The 21,349-nt window shown below is 37.7% G+C and overlaps 2 protein-coding genes across 12 annotated transcripts in view; one reads left to right on the top strand and one right to left on the bottom strand.

Moving 5' to 3' along the window:
- The window catches only part of CCDC82 (coiled-coil domain containing 82), a 52,763-nt gene extending 51,794 nt beyond the window's left edge, over positions 1–969 (bottom strand). For 5 of the 10 annotated variants that reach the window (XR_013156620.1, XM_077113179.1, XM_077113186.1 and 2 more), the window contains exon 1: positions 898–927. The gene's annotated coding sequence lies outside the window, so the exon portion shown is untranslated. The other 5 variants (XM_077113184.1, XM_077113181.1, XM_077113183.1 and 2 more) reach the window with 5 other exon arrangements.
- Positions 493–4,508, top strand: JRKL (JRK like). Of its 2 annotated transcripts, XM_077113178.1 has the most exons (2): positions 493–1,115; positions 1,708–4,508. In XM_077113178.1, the coding sequence occupies exon 2, from the start codon at positions 1,911–1,913 to the stop codon at positions 3,279–3,281; it is 1,371 nt and encodes a 456-aa protein (XP_076969293.1). In that variant the 5' UTR covers positions 493–1,115; positions 1,708–1,910; the 3' UTR covers positions 3,282–4,508. The 2 variants fall into 2 exon arrangements, with proteins under 2 accessions (XP_076969293.1, XP_076969292.1); XM_077113177.1 differs by lacking the exon at positions 493–1,115 and having other exon boundaries at positions 1,129–4,508.
- Positions 4,509–21,349: the final 16,841 nt, after the last annotated feature.

Raw genomic sequence — 21,349 nt, 5'->3', positions numbered from 1 at the left:
TTAATAAACCAAAGAAATAGTTACTCAATGTCTAGTATATGTCAGTACAAGCTTAGAGCTGTTGCGTGTTACTAGAAGAAATCAACGACGTGGTCTCTGCTCCCAAGGAGCTCACAATCTAAGTGATGAAATTATTAGAGAACCAAAACAAGCCAACATAAAATGTGATTAAGTGCTGGAGTGTATGATTCCGATTAAGTTCTTAACACATTGCTTTAAGCAAATTTTTCAAATTCATCCTTGTTCTTCCGTTGGTTGGAAACATGACAGGACAACATGACAGAATGAGGAAACAGAAATAAGGAGAAACACACAAAGAGAGGTAAGCCATTTTCCTCACTTAGAATCATGGTCTAACCCTCCATGGAACTTAGTATCCAGGACTATAGTATTCATTAAAATTTGTACCATCGAAAGTGGTTCGCCCAGCAGGGACAAGTGGCAGAGGGTGGAGCAGATCCTTGAGTTAACAGCAGTCATTTTCATGATTACACACCTGGCTCTTAGGCTGCTCGCAGGGATCGAGCGCAGCCCGCAGGCCCACCGTTCTGCCTTCGCAGTGACGTGAGCGCGACGAGAGAAACCTCCACACCCCAGAAAACAAGGGTCGGGAGAGACCAGAAACCCGAGAAATCCCCAGGTCAGCTCCCTGAAGAACACCTCCACATCCGGGAAATAACCGGCACCGCGACACGGCAGCTCAGCCCAGAAGGGGAAGTGGAAGAAAAGTGCAGAGAAAAGACGTCTCGCCCACCCTGAAAGCGCTCGCGGGAATTTTTATTTGGGCCCATCCGGAGGCGCGGCTTCCCCGGACCCTGAGACAAACCAGCAGCAGCGGGAGCCAAAACCAGCGAGTCCCCGCCCCGAACTCGGCCCGCGCAGCTATTGCGCGCTCACCTTTCAAAACGCCTCCGCCTCTGCCTCCGCCCGGGGCACCACTCCCGACTAGCGACGCTCCTCCTCCTTCCGGGAACCAGGGGAAGTCCCGCCTCTGGGAGGGGCAAAGGCGGTGCCGGGAGGCGGGAGGGGGGCGTCTTCCGGGAGCGTGTGCTAGGGGAGGAGCGGTCGCCTCGCGGTAGTCAGGGAGCGGTGCGGGGGTCCTGGTTCGAACTGAGGTGGGGAGAGGGGTCCGACGGGCTGTGAGGGGTGGGAGGACTGTGTAGACTAAGGCCGGCGCGCGGAACCGGGGCTGGGCGGCGGGAGGGCCCAGCTGCCGGGGAAGTGATCAAACGTAACCATTTCCCTGGGGAAGGGGTAGACGGAGTCTTGGTGTCGGGCGTCAGTCCCCTCCTCCCTGACTTTTCCGCTTGCACCTTAACTTTGGGGTGTGGCGGGCGTTCGTGACGGGAGCGTACCAGGGATCTGGGCGCGGAGGAGGTTTGTGGCAACGATGGGGTTATAGTTCTCCTCGCGGCCAGTGGGGAATAAAGCAATGTCAATAATCCGGATTATCCGCGGTGAGTAGGGGCCTCCTCTACTGCCCATCTAAATTAAAGGCCTGTTCCACAAACTACCTCCCACCTTCCTTGGCCATCTCTCTGCCAGTTAAGTCCAGCCGGGGTGAGGGTCAAGGCCCTCCGTTTCCTGGTAAGGTTGAAAGTCTAAGTGTGTAAAACTCTGAAAAGTGAGTCTGTGTGATAGAAGGTGGGATTTTGTAGATTGCTTCCGTGTGAGTGTGGGGTAAATCTCAGATTCATATCATGTCAGGGAAACGGAAGCGTGTGGTGTTGACTATTAAAGATAAACTTGACATAATAAAGAAACTTGAAGATGGAGGTTCTTCCAAACAACTGGCAGTGATTTATGGAATTGGTGAAACGACAGTTCGGGATATTAAAAAAAATAAGGAAAAGATTATAACATATGCAAGCAGTTCTGATTCCACAAGTCTTTTGGCCAAGAGGAAATCTATGAAGCCATCCATGTATGAGGAACTGGACAGAGCAATGCTGGAATGGTTCAACCAGCAAAGAGCAAAAGGGAATCCTATATCTGGACCAATTTGTGCAAAAAGAGCAGAGTTCTTCTTTTATGCTTTGGGAATGGATGGTGATTTTAACCCCTCTGCTGGTTGGTTAACTCGTTTTAAGCAGCGGCACAGCATTAGAGAGATTAACATTAGAAATGAAAGGTTAAAAGGAGATGAGTCTGCTGTGGAAGAATTTTGTAACAACTTTCGAGACTTCATTGAACAGGAGAACTTGCAGCCTGAACAAATCTACAATGCAGATGAAACTGGACTGTTCTGGAAATGCCTACCTTCCAGAAGTTCAGTAGTAATCAAAGGTAAATGCACTGCTTCCAGGCACAAATCAGTTGAAGAAAGAGTCACTATCATGTGTTGTGCCAACGCAACAGGTTTACATAAACTTAAACTTTGTGTTGTGGGGAAAGCAAAGAAACCCCGTTCCTTCAAGTCAACTGACACCTCAAACCTGCCGGTCTCTTATTTCAGCCAAAAAGGTGCATGGATGGATCTTTCCATTTTCCGACAGTGGTTTGATAAGATCTTTGTGCCACAAGTTCGAGAGTACTTAAGATCCAAAGGCTTGCAGGAAAAGGCTGTTCTTTTGTTGGATAATTCACCAACGCATCCAAATGAAAATGTCCTGAGGTCAGATGATGGCCAAATATTTGCAAAGTATTTACCACCAAATGTGGCTTCACTGATTCAGCCCTCAGATCAGGGAGTCATAGCCACAATGAAGAGGAACTATCGTGCAGGCCTTCTCCAAAACAACTTGGAAGAAGGCAATGATTTGAGATCATTTTGGAAGAAGCTAACTCTCCTTGATGCGCTTTATGAAATAGCAGTGGCATGGAACTTAGTAAAGCCAGTTACCATAAATAGAGCATGGAAGAAAATTCTCCCCACCATAGAGGAGAAAGAAAGCTTGGACTTTGATGAAGATGATATCTCAATAGCCACTGTGGCCACCATTTTACAACATACCAAAGGTTTGGAAAATGTGACTGCTGAGAGCATAGAAAGATGGCTTGAAGTGGACAGTACCGAACCAGGCTATGAAGTATTAACTGACAGTGAAATCATCAGAAGAGCACAAGGCCAGACAGATGAATCCAGTGAAAATGAGGAGGAAGAAATAGAACTGATCCCTGAGAAACATATTAATCATGCAGCTGCTCTCCAATGGACTCAAAATTTATTGGATTATCTAGAACAGCAAGGTGACATGATTCTGCCTGATAGACTAGTAATAGGTAAACTTCGAGCCACCATCAGAAATAAACAGAAGATGACAAACTCAAGTCAACAATAGCATTTCAGTTTCATTGTTTTGGTAATTGTGCTTGTGACCCTTAACCTCTTTGCATTATGGGTTAATTTTTTGTTGTTGTTCTGAATTCTCAGACACACTCCTGTGAAATACATATATGAAAATATCTGTAAGTGGCTTGACAATTATGTGTTTTGGCATCACCTTTGTCTCTTGTCCCCCTGTGCAGATAATCAGAAGCTGTTTCTGTATAGATATAAATTACATGTACACATGTATTCACTTTGGTAGATCACCACTATCCCTTCTAAAACAGTGGCATACCATACATTTTATAGTAAAAGTTAGATAACTGACCAACAGACTGAGCATTTTCCCCAGGTCTTTTGCTTGATTTATGAGGGCTGCCACAATAATCTTTTCTGTGCTAACCATCTTAAATGGTTAACTCTTTTGTGTATCTGAATAGGCTGACAGGATGAAATACATCTATATTGTCAGAATTGAGACTGATCTATCATAATTCAAAATGAAGTCCAGTAATAAGGGGGAAATGATATGAGTTATAAAAGCAACTTATAATCATACTACTGTTCCCTTATATTTGTGTAGGTGGCATGAGGGGGACATTATTCTAGAGTTAGAGTAAATATAAGAAGTGACTGCTAAATTAGAGAAATTATTGGAAACCTGATTTATAAAAAATATTCTGATCAATCCATTTGTATATAACTGGGAACTGAGATTTTCTAAGAACTTAGGTTATTTATACACAGGGAATAAATAGGCTTGTTTTAATTGGGCCTTTTTATTATGATTTGGATAACAGTATAGTTTTATTATTTATTCATCTAATTACATGTTTTGTAATGTTGATGTGTGATGAGCTCACACATATTTGGGGTGACAGTATCACTGGAGTTTGAATTATTGTGTTTTTTCCTGAGTTCTTGGAAACGTTATCCATAATTTTAAACATTTTTGTCATACCTGGTCCATCTATTTGATATGAATAGAAAAAGGAATGAAAGGAATAAAATTTTTATTTTAAATAAGCTATATGTTTGTGATCTCTATTATGAAAAAAATAATTATGGAATGCATCATTTATTATTTTGACCTTTAGGTTTTTCAAGTTTTAAAAAAGATTTAAGCCCAAATTTTGATAAATTTGCTTAGTAAACTCAATGTTTATTCAAGACATTGAAAATACCTATATGAGTGTTTATAATTTAAAAGCAAAATGTCTCCATGTGATTTTGTGTTTTGTCCCAAAATTAAAGAAAAATTAGAATTGCTCTCAAGCATTTAAATTTTTTTTTACTTTTTCATTGAAATAATTTGCATGCTGTACTGCCTCTTTATCATTCTAAAATTTAAAAGATAAAAGATTTTACCTTTCCCTAATTTCTCCCATCTGTTATCTTCATGTTATATACCCAGATTTTAAAAAAGATTTATTGTGATACGAACTGTTTAAAAGTTGTGTTTGTTGCATGAATTGCTTTAGTGCATAGAAGGAAAAGTCCACATACACATTGAATCAGATAAGTACACCTTCTGATATGATTTAAATTGTATATAATGGAAATTTACACTTTTCTAAAATCTGTACTAAAAAGCTTCTTGGAAGTTCTCTCAGGATTTGCCCACTGTTTAAGAATTACCTTATCAGCGAGATTCAGCTTTTATTGTTGCCACCTAGTGGTAAAATTAACATTACTGTTAAACTATGTGGGTTTAAACTTCAATAGCTAGTAAAATGTACACTGTTTTGTAGCTTTGAGTGTGAATCTTATGAATCTGTAGCCAGTGAGAAACTGCTCTCCTTTCTTTTGCTTAAAGCTATTTGATCCCTGAAAGCTGTCTACATTGTTAGGCTAGCAGTTCTGTGTTGGGATCTTTAGACATAATTATAAAAGCTGCCAAGTGAATGCCATTTTATGTTAGCAGTGTCCTTTTCATAATATCTAATTTAATCCTCAGAACTGCTTTACACCGTTGAAAATACTGGGCCTTGGGTCATACCCTTAATTGCTAAATATCAGTTGTTTACAGATAAGATTTAAACTTACTTTTCCAAAGTTTACACTTATATTATCCAAACCTATAGGCTCAAGTCTTAAGTTTTTTCAAAATTTTTACATTTATTCCTTGCCACCCCTTCTCCACCTAAGTGTTTGAATTTAATTCTCTATTTCCCTTTATAATTGCTGCAGCAATTGCCCTTTCCTTCACTATTTTTTGGAGTTAGTCTTCCTCTATCATTAGTCTATATCCTTCTTACCTGTTTATTAACAACTTAATAACAGTATATGGAACTTGGGTCATTTCCTGATTTCTACGTGGCCATGCTCGTGAGAATCATTTTCACTTCCATCATTTAAAACCCAGCATTGGGAAAATAAACAATTTATGCAAAGATTTCGCATAAGTTCCTGAGGCAATCTCAAAGAGAACTGAAAAGTGAGATTAAGTACAGTACCAGTGTGGAAGTTTTTGTTAGGCCAAAGATGAGAAACCACTGCTACACAGAACACATGAACACATATACACTCAGATCATATATAGAGGTGAAAGAAAAAAATTTGAAGCCCCCAAAGGAGACTGAGAAAGAGAAAGAAGGGCATGGTCAGTGGAGAAGAAGAAAAAAAAAAGCTAGCAGTGGCAGATGTCAAATCTACAATAAGAAGACAGGTCTGACAATTATACAATACTGAAATAGGGACAGGGAATCTTAGATATGATTTCTGCCTTCAAGAACCTTACTTGGTATGAATGACCAATGTGAGAAAAGGGGTGTGAAGAAACAAGAAGATGTGACCTGCTGTGAGGTAGACTTTGTAGTGATGTGCATTTCAGCATTCTAGTTGTGGACTTAATAGTTTGTGCCACTTAGTCTCAGATGGGCTCACAGTCTTGTTTTTGTTTTTGTTTTTTTTTACATGGGCAGGCACCGGGAATCGAACCCGGGTCCTCGGACATGGCAGGCAACGAACCCGGGTCCTCGGGCATGGCAGGCAAGCATTCTTACCTGTTGAGCCACCGTGGCCCGCCCACACAGTCTTGCTTTTCCCCTTTCTCACCTATGAAATCTTAAAAGTCAGTGCCAGGTTAAATGTACTTGATCAGTAGTTGTAACCATTTACTGGTTTGTATCAAAAGCTGTTCATGTACATCTGCTCCCAAAGTCATAAATCCTTCGTTCTCAAATCCCTGTGCCCTCAGTGCCTCTCTAAAACATATTGGGCATTCTGTCTCTCCACTAAGAAACTAGTCATAGACTTACGTTCTCTTACCAGCCTTACCAGGTTTTCCCATTGGAAATGAACCTTAATACAACATCTCAGGAAGTCCAACTGCATCGTCCAACTGTTTCTTTTAATCCACACTCCTAGTCAAAAATTCTGTGAGACCAGGTTTACCTGGAGGGATTGATGCAGAAAATTAGAGTTGCTTTTTCTGAGAGATTTGGAGCATTTTGAGGGTGGGCGGGTGGATAAGGGGTGGGAGAAATGGTAGTTTGTCATGCTCGAATCCAATGAATGAAAACATCATCGAGTTTTACTATATGCCTGGTTTTGCTAGGGGCAGAGGGTTCAGGAAATTGTAAAATAAGAAGATAGTTTCCTGTCCTTGAGAATCTTGAAATCAAGATGGAAAACAACACATACATATTTTTCAAAATTAAACTATCTGGTTCAATTCTAAATTCATAAAGCAGTTTAACATAATGTGATATGGACAATATAAAGAAATTTCAAGATTTATTTTGCTTATATATTACTTCACTGGCTTCTACTTTGCAACCATCTAGATTTTAAGGTCTGCTTTGTACTTGGTTTTCACAGCCTTAAGTGACATCATCCATTTTCATTGCCTGCATGTTTATGACCCCAAATCTGTCTCTACCTATCTTCTCTTCAGAAGTCTAAATTTATATTTTCTATTGAGAAGCAGGATTTAAGTCTGAAAGGGAAATTAAAATTGTTGCTTTGCTTCTCATCTGTGGTGAACTTTCCATTAGCATCTTCCTAATGGCAGGGCTAAGGAGTTCAAATAATTTTTAACTGAATGTCACCTTAAATTGAGCTACCTTGGTCTAAGGTAGTAAATAGATAATTTATTTTCTTATTTCGATCACCTCTTCTTTATTTAGCCTTTTCTGTTGTATAGTATACAAATGCCCTTGCCTCTAACCATTCTCCCCCTGAGAAACCATAGTGGTTATTTATTTGTATAGCTTTGTTGCTACTCAGGTACTAAAATTTAACTTTGTTTTGTTCCAACCCCCTAGCCTCCTTAGAAGACTATCATTCAAACTTTCAAGACCAACTACACAGTTTAGAAATGTACTCTTACCTGGTCTCTCTATTTAAGTAGTTGACAGATATACACAGGAAGCAGGTTTATGCAGTCCTGAGCATTCAAGCTGGGGGGTAAGAAGAATGTCCAAAGGGTAGCAGTGGCTGAGGACACCTAATCATATGAGAATTAGTATCTACGTGGTCACAAATTTTACAAGCAATTTTGTGAAGGGAGTTTTTTGTGATGTGTCTCTAACTACTGGACTCTAAGAATCTAGATGTCAGGGATTGTGGGATCAATAAATATATACTCAACAAACACTAATTATATACTTTCTATATGTATGACATGATCTAGGAAATAGATGGGTTATAGGGATAAGACTGCATTCAGTTGATATACATGGTAGGGAAGGAGACAGGTAAAAAAGGGAGAATGAATTAAATGTTACATGCTGACAGTACAAATGAAAGACTAATTCTGATATAAGATGGCATAATAATTCTGGTATGAAGGTTGGAGGTGGTAACAACTGAGGGACTTTTGAAAAATATCTCATATTTTCACGATGTCAAATTGTCACAGGGCTCATCTGAGCCTGGTTTACTCTTTAAAATAGAGCAATGCTACCTTCCCATTTTACAAATAAGAAAACTGAGGCTCTGAGAAATGCAATAATTCGACAAAAAAAAAGTTGCATAGTTTATGAATAGTATAGCTGCTGTAATTGAGTAGAATTTCATTATGTGAAGAAGAGGAAAGTGCATTCCAGGTAGAAAGGGCCATATGATCAAAAGCATAGGACTGAGGAAAAGCAAGTAACGTGGTACAGAGAAATGTCATGGAAAATAAAGCTGGAACGTAGACCAAGGCAAGATTGCAGAGAGGTTTGCATTCCATGCTCATGCATTTGTATTTTATCACTGAGGCAATGAAAATGGTTTTGAAGAGACAAATGACAGATTCTGAAAGGCAGTACAGAAATATGGAGAGGGGATGCGGCTGGAGTCAGAAAGACCAGTTAGGGCACTAATGTACTATTTCAGGGAACAGATGGAGCAGTCTAAGATAGAAAAGCGCTTTAGAAATGAAAAGGAATAGAAGACTATGAGGAGTACTTCAGAATTACAAAGGATTAGAAAGAGGGATATGGAATAAGTAAGGTGACTGAGGGATTGTTTATTAACTGAATCATGTCTAGGAAAAAGGGGTGGGGAAGATAATTTAGTTTTAGTTTAGGATGTATAATCAAGTTTGGAATGCTGACAGCAAAGTTTAATATGCTTATGGAGCTTGGTGGAGAGATTATCAATATAAATATTTATCAGTATAAAATTGAACGTGAATAAGCCTGCTTAGGATGATGTATTATGAATAAATACCAAGAGTAGGAACTTTGGACATGAGTAGTTTGAGGAACAGGAACAAAGTTAGCTGCAATTGATGACGACATTAGGAGAATTCAGTGTCATGGATGCTCTGCTCAGCAGTTACATACAAGAAAGCTTTCTGCAAGTCTGCTAGGCAGATTTAAGTATTTCCTCCTCGAATTTTTCTAGTATTTGATTCATACCACTATTAGTGTACATATATATTTCTCCTTTGCAACACTGGGAGTCCTTCAGTGGTTAGTATAGCTTAAATATGCCATAAATAATATTTGTGAGATTATTGAAATAAGTGATTAATAATTTCAAGTGAAGTAGAGAACCTGAACAGGATGAAGATTTTGAGAAGAGTATCTTGAGTTTGATGATTAAATGGAAATTGAGAATACTTTTCTTGGCATTATGGAGTTGAAAGTCGTAGAGTCTGGGGTTAAGAATTGAGGAAATGGAGTTCAGTCTTTCAAAATGTTAGGTCATAAAAGGGAAGAAAGAGAAAATGCTCCTTGACTTGAAGGAGAAAGCTGAAGGCACTTGTGTGTATGTGTGTGTGTGTGTGTGTGTGTGCGCGCGCGCACATGTGTGTGACTAAAGAACAGCAAGATACAGAAATATTTTAGAACAAATGGGAGCAACCATGAAAAATAAAATATAAAAGATCCAAGACAGAGGGGACAAATGATAGAAAAAGTATTAGAGGATGTGGGAGGATGTGAGGTTAAGAGATAATTAAAGGATAAACTTTAAAATATAGAGGGACTGTTTTTTCCTGATCTGGAAAGACAAAAGCAGGTAACAATATGTAAAATTTTGAGTTAGAAAAGAGGGAAATCAAGTAAATTCAAGCAGGAAAGCCTTGATTGGGTAAAATTGGCAATTGAATGACTGGGATAGGACTAGAACCTAGAGCCTAGGCTGTAGTCACTGGAGCTTGAGAATAGAAGTAGATTTTGCAATGAATGGTATGAGAAGTCAAATACAGCGATACATGTCTATAATTCAGAATGGTTATGTGATTTGTATAGCAGCTTATGGCCCAGGAATGTAAGCAAAGAAGATTATGAGTTACAAGTTCAAAAATTTCAGTTGTTGAATAGAATCGAAGTTTCTTTTTTTTTTATGTGAAAGTTCAAAGTAGGTAACCCTGTCAATGGGACAGCATGCCTACATAAACTTATTTTACACATGAATTAGGGCCTCAGGGTTCTTCCATTTTGTGACTTGATCTTTTTTTAAGGTCTTTGGGATCGCATCTAGCAACAGAAAGGGAAAGATACAATGTAAAAGGCACATCTGCTTCTTTACTACTCCATCTTGGAAGTGGCATAGGTCACTTTTGCTACATTCCATTGGTGAGATCTGGTCTAATGAACACATAAGAACTGAGAAAGAGTCTTCTGCCTTGGCAGCTGTTATGATAATTGTGTCTTATGGAAGGAAGATCACATGAATTTGTTGGCCATCTAGCCATTCTGCCACAGTCCACCATCAGGCCACCAAATATCCAGGTGCAACGTTTTTTTCACACTTAGAACATATTCACTGCTTAGAACTTAGAATATGCACACTTAGAACACATTCACTCCTTACTCATGCCATCACTGAATCCTGCTCAAAGTACAGGGGATCCATATGATGCTAATTTTTCCTCTTTGGGTTTAGACATACTTCTCTTGGTCTGCAAAGCTATGAAAGAAAACACAAGTTAAAACATAAATACACACCAGTGAAAGGACAATAACTAAACAAAAACTCTGGATTAGAAAAAGCAAGAATGGGAGACATCTAGTGGTCACTGGTATGCATTATTTCAACCAGGCATGCATTACGTAAACCCTCTTTGACAGCAAAAGAGACCTTAATTAGAACAGGTACTCTTCTCAGGGAGGAACTCGATAATCCATCATGCTTCTTGGCTCCTGCCTCCACCCTTAGGCAATTCCTTTTTCATGCTCTCTGTGGCAACATTTGAAGCAGAAGTATACAGTTTTGAAGTCCACCTTCTGGTGCAAATTTAGGGGCTCAAGTTTTATTTTATAAATCTTTTAGATCAGGCTCATCATTTTTTTTCCTTTTTGGCAGTACAATTCCCTCCAAAACTTAGTAGACTTATGATCTATTTGTTTCTAGTTAATTCCACATGCCAGTTACCACTCCAAAATATATCCTAGTTAGCTGTCTTTAGATCTTTGCTTTTTAACCCCTCTTTCTGTTTAATAGTGTTTACCAAGAAGCTATTCAAAAAGATAAATTTTGTTGGAGAATAAATCCATTAATCTCTGCTGGGGGATGAATCACTTTGTTTAACTGGGAAGTCTTCCTGGGGTTTTGCTCTTTCAGTCTTATTTTCTTACTACTGTTTGTAATTTAGAGGAATTCCATTTTATAGACCTACAGAAACCCCACAACTTTTCAACTTTCTCTAAGCCCTTATGTGTTTGCTGGCAACTATTTTCTGAGCTTGTCTCTTTCATGTAATATTTAAGGGGGTTGTACTGAACATTGTAGGATGTTTAGCAGCATCCCTGGCCTCTGCCCTCCAGATGCTAGTAGCACTCTCCTGCCAGTTGTGACAACTAAAGATGTCTCCAGACCTTGCCAAATGTATCCTGGGAGACAAAACCACCCCCAAATGAAGTCAACTGCACTAAAACTACAATCTCACAGCACTTTGTTTTCCAAGTTATAGGTAGTATTTACAAAATATTGAATCGCTATTTCATCTTTCCAGCCTCTATTAGTTTCCTTGATGCCTGCTTACTGATAACTAATGTAATTTTAGATTTTTGTCACAGCAGCACTCTATTCCATAGTACTAGTTTCCATATTGATTCAGGTCATCCTAATTGATGGAACATACCTTCAAATTTTAGAGGTTTAACACAAATGTTTATTCTTATTTCAGCAATCTTAAGAGGATGCAAAACTTTGTCAGAGCACAGCTTTTCTTCAAGTGGTGATTTATAGGCCCAGGCTCCTTCCATCTTACATTTTGTTTTTTGTTCTCTGCTAGACCTTTGGAGTACTCTGCATCCATTAGCAGATAGGAAAAGAGAGAATGAGGAATATACACTTTTTCTAATCTTCCTTCTCTCAGAAGTGATGTACTGTATTTTAGTTCATTTCCTATTGGTGAAAACTTATCAACTGGCTCTACCTTAATAAAAGGGGATTAGTGAATGATTCTCTGCTGCTCCCCAGTTGCAATTTTATATTCTGGAAGGGGAGGGCACAATTTTTAGTAAACAGTTAGCCCTTTCCAAAACAGAAATAGATACACTAGAGAAGTTATTCACATAGACTTACCCAGGGAGCTTAAAAAAGTACCAATACGTAAGTCCTATTCCCAAAGAATCTAATCCAATTGGTTTAGGGAGGGGACAGTGGGTGTTATTTTTAAAGTTCCCATGTGTCTCTGGTATGCAGCCAGGGTTCAGAACCACATGACTATGGATTTTCAAGTTGAAGAGATTACAAGGGGGCAAGAGAATAATGAGTTCTACTGATGGACCATCAGGTCAAGACTAGGTATAAAAGCAGAATAATGAGGAAGCTAAATAGATAAGCAAGTGACCACATAAGTATGTGTGTGTGTATTTATGTTAGGGGGGCCAACTGTGCTATCACAGAATTGGACATGGAATTTGGAGTTAGAAGATCTGCGTTTGAGCCCCAGTTCTAACATTTTTCATTTCCAGGATGTCTAATTCATTCTTTTGTAAAACTACCCATTCTTTGTTCATTCATGGATGCAATTGCATTATATTCCCTTATTTGTATCTATTGATTATACCTACTTGAAGTTTAAATTTTGAATTATCTTTTATACTTGTTCCTTCCCTATCCTTTATAAAGTTGTAGTCTTTCATAGTGTTGATACTCCTCCAGCATATGGTAATTCTTGACTGTGCACGCATCACTGCAGCTGAGATTTCTTGAAAGATTGTGGTCTTGCCTTATACAGCACATACTATAGGAGGCATAGAAGTAGCTTCTAAGGTTTACTTAGGACCACTGATAGTGAAAATAAGGAATGGACATTATATGTTACCAGATGGAGACTTGGGAGCTGGTCTTCTGGGCCTGCCTGCTCTCCATACCTCCTGCCTTTACTATCCACCAGGACATTGCTCTATTAATTACCCTAATCACGGCTCCTTCCTGAAGACAGACATCATTTTCCTTCATGCCTAGCTTGGTTATACCTAGACTCCTGATTTTACTATTTCCACATGTGGGATATAATTTTCTCTCAGAGATTTCTCCCAGTTTATGGTCTTCTAAAAGTTAACCAACCTTCCTCTTTTGAAGATAACTATATTCGCTTCTTTTAAAGGTGTGTATGCATATTCTCCTCCTCTATCATATATAAATTACTTTTGGATTAATATAGGAGGATAATATAGCATCTGTTTTCTCCACCATTTATCTTGATATCAGAAGTCCTAGCCATGAGATCTTAGGTCAGTCTGTACATCGCTTTGAGCCACGTTATCTAAAATGGGGATAACAAAACAAGATTGCTAAGAAGATTAAATAAAATAAGGTAAAACACTTTGTAAACTAATATGTTTCCTTTTATCTTAATAATAGGAAGGGTTAAAGGACTAGAAGCCATCATAAAAATGAAGAGTGAGGCAGTGAAAGGATAGGAGTTTGTGGCTGAAAGAAGAGATTACAGAGTTAAAGATTTGCAGCTTCAGAAATTTACCAGGTTTTGAGCCTATACATATAGTCAGGCTCTGGCATTCTTCTTTTCAAAGCTTTAAGCTGCTTTTTCTTATTATATGATGTGTGGATTAATCCTTTTATTCACACTCTAATCAGAGGATACTTTTTCATTCATATTATAACTATACAATATTTTGCATATCTCAATTTGAAGACATCTCTAAAAGGGGAGAGAAGCATTTCAGTAAGTCCTCAAGGTATCAAGACAAGAAGAATCTCAATTATGGTTGAAAATCCCTTCTAGGCATACATATCTAAGTCTTAATGGAAAAGTTAATAAGGTTTGAAGGAACAGATAAGAGAGGTCTGAAAGGGGGAGGAAAAGGGGTATCGATAAAGAAAAGGATACTGAATAGATCAGTGACATGCATTTGTGTAATCTTTTATCTCTTTCTGAATGAGTGAAAACAAAAATAGTTATTAAGCACTTATAACAATGATGACAGATGATTTTTTTTAAGTTACTTTGAAAATATAATCATATTGGTAGAATTGCAAGTTGACTGAGAGTTTATGTCTTTCGTCTCTTAATCTAATAGTATATGCCTTCATAGCAACCTTATTGCTGTCTAAACGAGCTATACTGGTGGACCTCGTATTATTCTGCCTTTTGCTGTGTGATCTTTATGCCCTCACATAATATGAGGATGATGTTCTAGTTTGCTAGCTGCCGGAATGCAAAAAAAGAGAAAAGGAATGACTTTTAAAAAGGGGAATTTAATAAGTTGCTAGTTTACAGTTCTAAGGCCAAGAAAATGTCCCAATTAAAACAAGTCTATAGAAATGTCCAATCTAAGGTATCCCAGGAAAGATAACTTGGTTCAAGAAGGCTGATGAAGTTCAGGATTTCTCGCTCAAGTGGAAGGGCACGTGGCGAACACAGCATCATCTGCTAGCTTCTTCTCCTGGCTTCCTGTTTCATGAAACTCCCCAGGAGGCATGTTCCTTCTTCATCTCTAAAGGTCGCTGGCTGGTGGACTCTGCTTCTCTTGGCTATGTCGTTCTGCTCTGCTCTTTCTGAATCTCTCATTCTCCAAAATGTTTCCTCTTTTATAGGACTTCAGAAACTAAGCAAGACCCACCCAAATGGGTGGAGACATATCTCCCCTATTCCAGTTTAACAACCATGCTTGATTAGGTTACATTTCCAGATGATCTAATTACATGCAGTATTGAATAGGGATTATTCTGCCTCTATGAAATGGGATTTTGATTAAAACATGGCTTTTCTAGGGTACATACATCCTTTCAAACCAGCACAGATGACAAGGAGAGACCCTGAGTGGATATGTCTGATATAAACTGACACAAGTAGCAAGAAATTATGTCAGTGCACATATGAGGAAAAAAATTTTTAATTCCATCCTTTATAAAAGAGTCTTGTTTGACAAGGCACTTTTTGTTTCATAAGACATGTAAAAAAAAATCTTTGTCACAGAAATGTTGTCTTAGGGTTCCATGGCAACTGAATACAAGATTCTGCTTTTGCTCATACAGTTATGCACTACAATTATTTTCTGTTTTCATATGAGTATTTAGGACTAGTCTATTTATTCTATGTTTTATAGATATTTTAACAATGAAATAAAATTGAATGCAGTATGGAAAAATCACTATCCATGAATTAATTTTTAACTTCCTTAGAAGAATACCCTTTTTTAAAATTTTAATGGAAAAAATTATTGCATGCATTATACAATAACTTGTCTCTTTGACAACTGTTTATTCCCTTTAATTTGAGTGCTTTAATTCCTTTGATGTGACTATGTAATTTAGACATTCATTAATTCACTTCAAATATTTAGTTACTTAAAATAAATACCTACTCAATAACCAAAATTAAAAAAAATCAACCTCAGTTTCTTTTTCAGATCTGTGTGGCTGATGATAGACTTGAGCTTAACTCTTTGGATGTTCTATAAGCTAAAAAAACATATCTTGAACTTTAAGTTGCTGTAGTATTTTGGTGATCAATGAGCCACTGGATATATGAAAAGAGATGCTCAGCAAGATTAATGATTTGTTTTCATGAGTTTTAGCATATAATTCATTCTTAAAATCCAGAATTTTTTGAGGTCATTATTTAGAAATTGCTTATAGTATATAATATTTAGTCATTAATTCTGTAAACACATAATATACATAATTTGGGCTTTACATCTATTTTGTTGACACACAGTCCAGATATTTACACATAATAACTATTTTATATTGTCTAGAGTTGTTTTAACTTAAAAAAGAGAAGAAAACCTCACAAGCAATAATCAAAGAGAATTAAAGAAAATGTTCAATAATAATTATATATTATTAAAATATTTAATATTGGAGTTTTAGCTCAAAGAAGTTTTGATAAAATCTCTCCCTAGGTAAAGAATATTTGACTGAGTTGCACAGATGCTTGGTCTTAATGAGTATCTTCTTTTATTTTTACAATCATGATTAACTGTTTAACTTCAATCATATATCCTGACAGAACTGCCTTCTAATCAGGTATTACCATTATTCTTAAATAGCTGAAATGTATAAATTTAGCCTAATTAAGATAATTAGACTAAACTAAACTTAGTTTGGGTTGACAGAGTCCTGCAGGTATTCTAAAGAAGAAATGTACTTTTCAATAAGTCAGCATAAGTCTTATTGGTTTGTGGCAATAGAGAAAGTTATATAACATTTTTAAAAAGCAGCAAGATAAAAGTAAACACATGGGACATTTAAAATAGCACCCCTTATTCTAATTTCTACTCTTAATAGGTTAAAAAAATCCAAGCATGAATATTTGTGATAAATTCCATTATTTAACAAAGTAAAGTATACTAAAGATGAGTGTTTGGGCTTGTTCTTTTGTCCAGATTTGCCCAACGCTATGTAGGATGGGGAAGAATGCGGTTGCGGCAGCCAATGTAAAAAAAAAAAAGGCTATGAATAGTTTAATATTACCAGTAATTAGTCCAGTGAACAGCACTAATAAAATATAATATTTAATGAATATTTACTGAAGACTTATTATATACCAGACTTTCTAGATACTTGGAGTTTAGCAGTCAGCAGCTACTTAGCCTATAATAACAGGCAATAAATGTATTTGATTTCCCTGGGGATCACCTGATAACAGGGAGTGAGCTTGTGGTTTGGTAAATTGATTAACCTAGTACTAGAGTTGCTTTCAGATATAATGAACTTCCTTTGGAAATACAGATTTTCCATCACTAGCAGAATTAAACCATAAAATGGACAGCCAATTTGGATTGTGACTATATCCGTTGTTGGATGAGATGCCCTTTTCAACCCTGAGGCTCCATGATTCTTTCATCTTGAAGGGTTGTGGAGAGAGCACTGCTTATATTACAAAATAGCAATAAAGATACTTTTAGAAGCTTTCATTCATGCCTTCAACAAACATTTATGTATTACTTATCATCTGTCAGCTTCACAGATCTAGCTTTTTCAAATGGTAAGATGGTTATTGGAGTATGATTCTTTTGAGTCCTTCACTTTCAAAGAACCACATTTTGCCATTGAAATATACACAATGATAGAATTTAAAATAACAAGATGCAGAATTAGATAACCAAATTAATAAGACAGATAATATGTCATAGGAAATTGTGGTTGCTCCTGTATTTGGCACAACAGAGTGGCATTTCCTCCCCCATATGTATAATATGATCAATTAGCTATGCTGCAATAATAATCATAATGGATATCATTTACTGAGCATATACTATGTGCAAGTCACCATTCTAAGTGATTTACATGTAGTATGTCATTTATTCCTCTCAGTGATTCAAAGATAGGATTGATATAGGTAGTATAATTAACTGCAGTATCATCTTTTTTACTGAAGAGGAAACTAAGGCACAGTCACTCAACTAATTTGCCTAAGGTTAAGCAGCTGGTAAGAGCTGAGGCAAAACATTTGTTAGCAAAGACAATAGTTGTGCTTATTTTCAATTTGGTGTTACTATGGGCGCATCTTTCTAGATAAGGGAAACTATGTGCTTGGCAGATGGATTATTATTTGTTTATAGTCTTTCAATTTCGAAACATGTCAAAGAGAATTGATTATAGTGAGATACTTGGAAGAAGTTGTAGTGAAGTTCATAAATACTTCAACAACACTGATACGGCCAATCTTGTTAATTTTCCTTTATAAATTCCTCTTAAAATGGAGGTGTTCTTAGGAGTCTGTCTAGCTCCTCAACTCTGCATTTTTCCCCTTGCCTCAGGATTCGTGGGTGATATGAATTCTAACACTATTCAAAATGTGATGAATCTCAACTCCAAAAACACTTTTCCTTAGTTCTAGCCACTATATTCAACAATCTAGGCCAATTGGGATTTTGAATTATATTTTAAACTTATTTTACTCACTTGATTTTTTTTTTTTTTTTTGCATGGGCAGGCACTGGGAATCGAGCCCAGGTCTCCGGCATGGCAGGTGAGAACTCTGCCTGCTGAGCCATTGTGGCCTGCCCAATCACTTGATTTTAATCTGTAAAATTCAGTTTTACAACTAGGAATGACTTTTAACTATATTATTAATTTTAAGAAAGTCATTATTAAATTTCTTGAGTTAATTTGTCCAATCTCAGTGAGGTCATAGCAAGGTAATTTTCACTATGGTATATGCAACCTCCTGTGACAACATAGGTTATAATTTAGGTGAATGATCAAGGTTTCTACCATCAATTTTCTCTAACTAATGAATACATTTAAAAAACATTTTAAATCTCAAGTTTACAGAACAGGTTTTGAATTTTTAAATATCAAACATTTTCAGTGTTACAGGAATTGTTTGCCCTTCTTAGGAAACACTCTGATACAAACTCAAATAACCATTACATGACACAGATAAGGGTCAACTTAAATTTCATGACAACTGTTATGCAAATAATCACTAACCCTCTCCTTTATCAACTAACATGATGTAAAGGTTTGTAAGGATATATGTAAGACTTATATCCTTAAAGAATCTATGTGAGTAGATTCTCATGTTTGACTTTCTAATTAAAATTCTGTGTTTTTTCAGATTTTGGCTCCAGTTAAAAGTTTTTAGTCAGAGCTAAGTTAAAGAATCTGTATATAAGGTGATAATTATTCTTTTGATCAATGGAGTTCAAGAAGAAGAAGAACATATGATGAAACCAGAAATCAATGACTAACAGGTGAGTTACTGTACAATCCACATAGAGCTTCATTTGTTCATTCATTCATTTATTTGGCAAACCTTTAAAAAATATATGCATAATGGCTAGATGGGATGGGATAAATAAGATATAACCACTGTCAAGAAATTTAGAGTTGTAACGGCATTTCAGTATTAAGAACATGTTTATTAGCATTTTCCACAACCAACAATAGGAACTTGGGCCCTGTAGATAACTGAAAAGTTCTTATAGTAAGTTAATTTTTTTGAGGACTAAACCGCCTAGATTGATGCACCAAATACTGAATTCTTTCTGAAATGAACAATATTATGTTAGAGCTGCAGTTAATTTCACAAAGCCACTCTGAATAATAGTCATTAATTAGCATTATAAAATTTGAAAACTGTGATATGGTCACTGTCATGGTTAGGGACAGGTGTCAACTTGGCCAAGTTGTGGTACCTGTTCATCTGATTGGGCAAGTGCTGGCCTCTCTGTTGCAATGAGGACATTTCATAGGATTAGGTCATGATCACGTCAGCCACATCCACAGCTGATTCCATTTGTAATCAGCCAAAGGGGAGTGTCTTCTGCAATTAGTGATGCTAAATCCAATCATGGGAAGCCTTTTAAGGAGGACTCAGAGGAGACAGCTTGCATTCCTGCTTTGGCTGGTGAGCCTCTCCTGTGGAGTTCGTCCAGGCCATCCATTGGAGTCATCTGCTTCGCAGCCTGCCCTGTGGATTTTGGACTCTGCGTTCCTACGGTCACGTGAGACACTTTCATAAATTTTATATTTGCAAGTGTTCCCTGTTGGTTCTGTTTCTCTAGAGAACCCTAACTAATACATCTTGGTACCGGGAGTGGTTCTTAAGGAACAGAATCTTAAAAATGGGTTTTTATGAATGGTTTTCTACTCTGACTGGGCTCAGAGACACTAAGGACTCTGATTCCCGTAATCAGAATGACACTCCCAATCCATGGACTGAGTTGGCAAAGGAGATAGTCAAAATATCATCATTCGATTCTCCTAATGCTTCGCTTGTACGAAGCCAGACTCTGGGGGATAATGTTTTTGACACCTTTACAGAGTTTTGTAGGAATAAGAGTTATAGAGATGTTGGTTGCTTGTTGTTAGATACACTGTCTACATTAAAGGGTGAAAGGGATGGGCTTAAGGCTTCAAACAAGAAGCTTAAGTGCCGTCTGAAAGATGTAGAGGTTTCTATGAGTATCCTGAAAGAATATTTTATTTCCTGTAGCCGTAGACTTGAGATCTCTGAAAATCAGACTCAGAATCTTATTGTTAGAGTAGCAACTTTACAACGTAAACTGAAATCTCAGTCTTGCATGGTGTCTGCCGTTAAAGTGAGGGCATTGATTGGAAAGGAGTGGGACCCTGAAAAATGGGATGGTGACATATGGATTGATAATGATGTTGGGGGTGAGGTTGAAACCCTAGACCATGCTGAGCCTTCTTTAGATAACCCTGTAATAGTCTGCCCTGAGGACATAACCACCCCACCTCCAGCCTGCCTTGAGGAATTGGCCACCCAACCTCCTCCTGAAGGGATTAGCCCTAGAGTTATTAATCCTGTTTCACCAGATGAAACTGCAAATGAAAGCCCTGAAGCAAATGGCTTGGAAGATATTTCTAATTCTTTTCATGACCCACCCCCACCACCCCTCATTTCTTCTAGACCTATAACTAGACTAAAGTCCCAACAGGTCCCTAAAGGTGAGGTACAAAGTATAACACATGAGGAGGTACGTTATACTCCAAAAGAACTGTGTGAGTTTTCCAATTTATATAGACAGAAATCAGGGGAATATGTGTGGCAATGGATTTTAAGAGTGTGGGATAATGGTGGGAGGAATATAAGGCTGGATCAGGCTGAATTTATTGATATGGGCCCACTAAGCAGAGATTCTGCATTCAATGTTATAGCTAGAGCAGTTAGAAAAGGTGTTCACAGCTTGTTAGGGTGGTTGGTTGAAACATGGATCAAAAGGTGGCCAACATTACCTGAGGTTGAAATGCCAGAACTGCCCTGGTATAATGTAGATGAGGGGATCCAGAGGCTTAGAGAGATTGGGATGTTAGAGTGGATTTATCATGCAAAGCCTGCTCTTACACCCCAGGAATGTCCAGAGGATGCACCTTTTACCAGAACAGTGAGAAATAGGTTTGTGAGACTAGCACCATCATCCCTCAAGAGCTCTGTGGTTGCACTTCTCTGTAGGTCAGATATTACTGTAGGAACTGCTGTCACTGAGCTGGAATCCTTAAACACAATGGGGATGACAGGATCCCGAGTTGGCAGAAGCCAGGTGGCAGCACTTAATCACCAAAGACAGGGTAGACGTGGGTATTATAACAGACAACAAACTCAAAGGAGGCATCAAAATTATATGACATGCAGAGATTTGTGGCATTGGCTAGTAAATCATGGGGTGCCTAGAAATACAATAGAAGGGCAGCCTACTAAATTCTTGTTGGAGCTGTATAAACAAAAGAGTTCTAGGTCAAGGGAACAGA

The sequence above is a fragment of the Tamandua tetradactyla genome, chromosome 8, assembly GCF_023851605.1.
Source record: "Tamandua tetradactyla isolate mTamTet1 chromosome 8, mTamTet1.pri, whole genome shotgun sequence".
NCBI classification, from domain to species: Eukaryota; Metazoa; Chordata; class Mammalia; order Pilosa; family Myrmecophagidae; genus Tamandua; species Tamandua tetradactyla.
The sequence above is the reverse complement of the archived record's forward strand: the minus strand, read 5'-3'. Positions and strand labels throughout refer to the sequence as shown.

Coding starts and splice junctions, on each gene's coding strand:
- JRKL (XM_077113177.1), top strand. CDS start 1,701: ATGTCAGGGAAACGGAAGCGTGTGGTGTTGACTATTAAAGATAAACTT.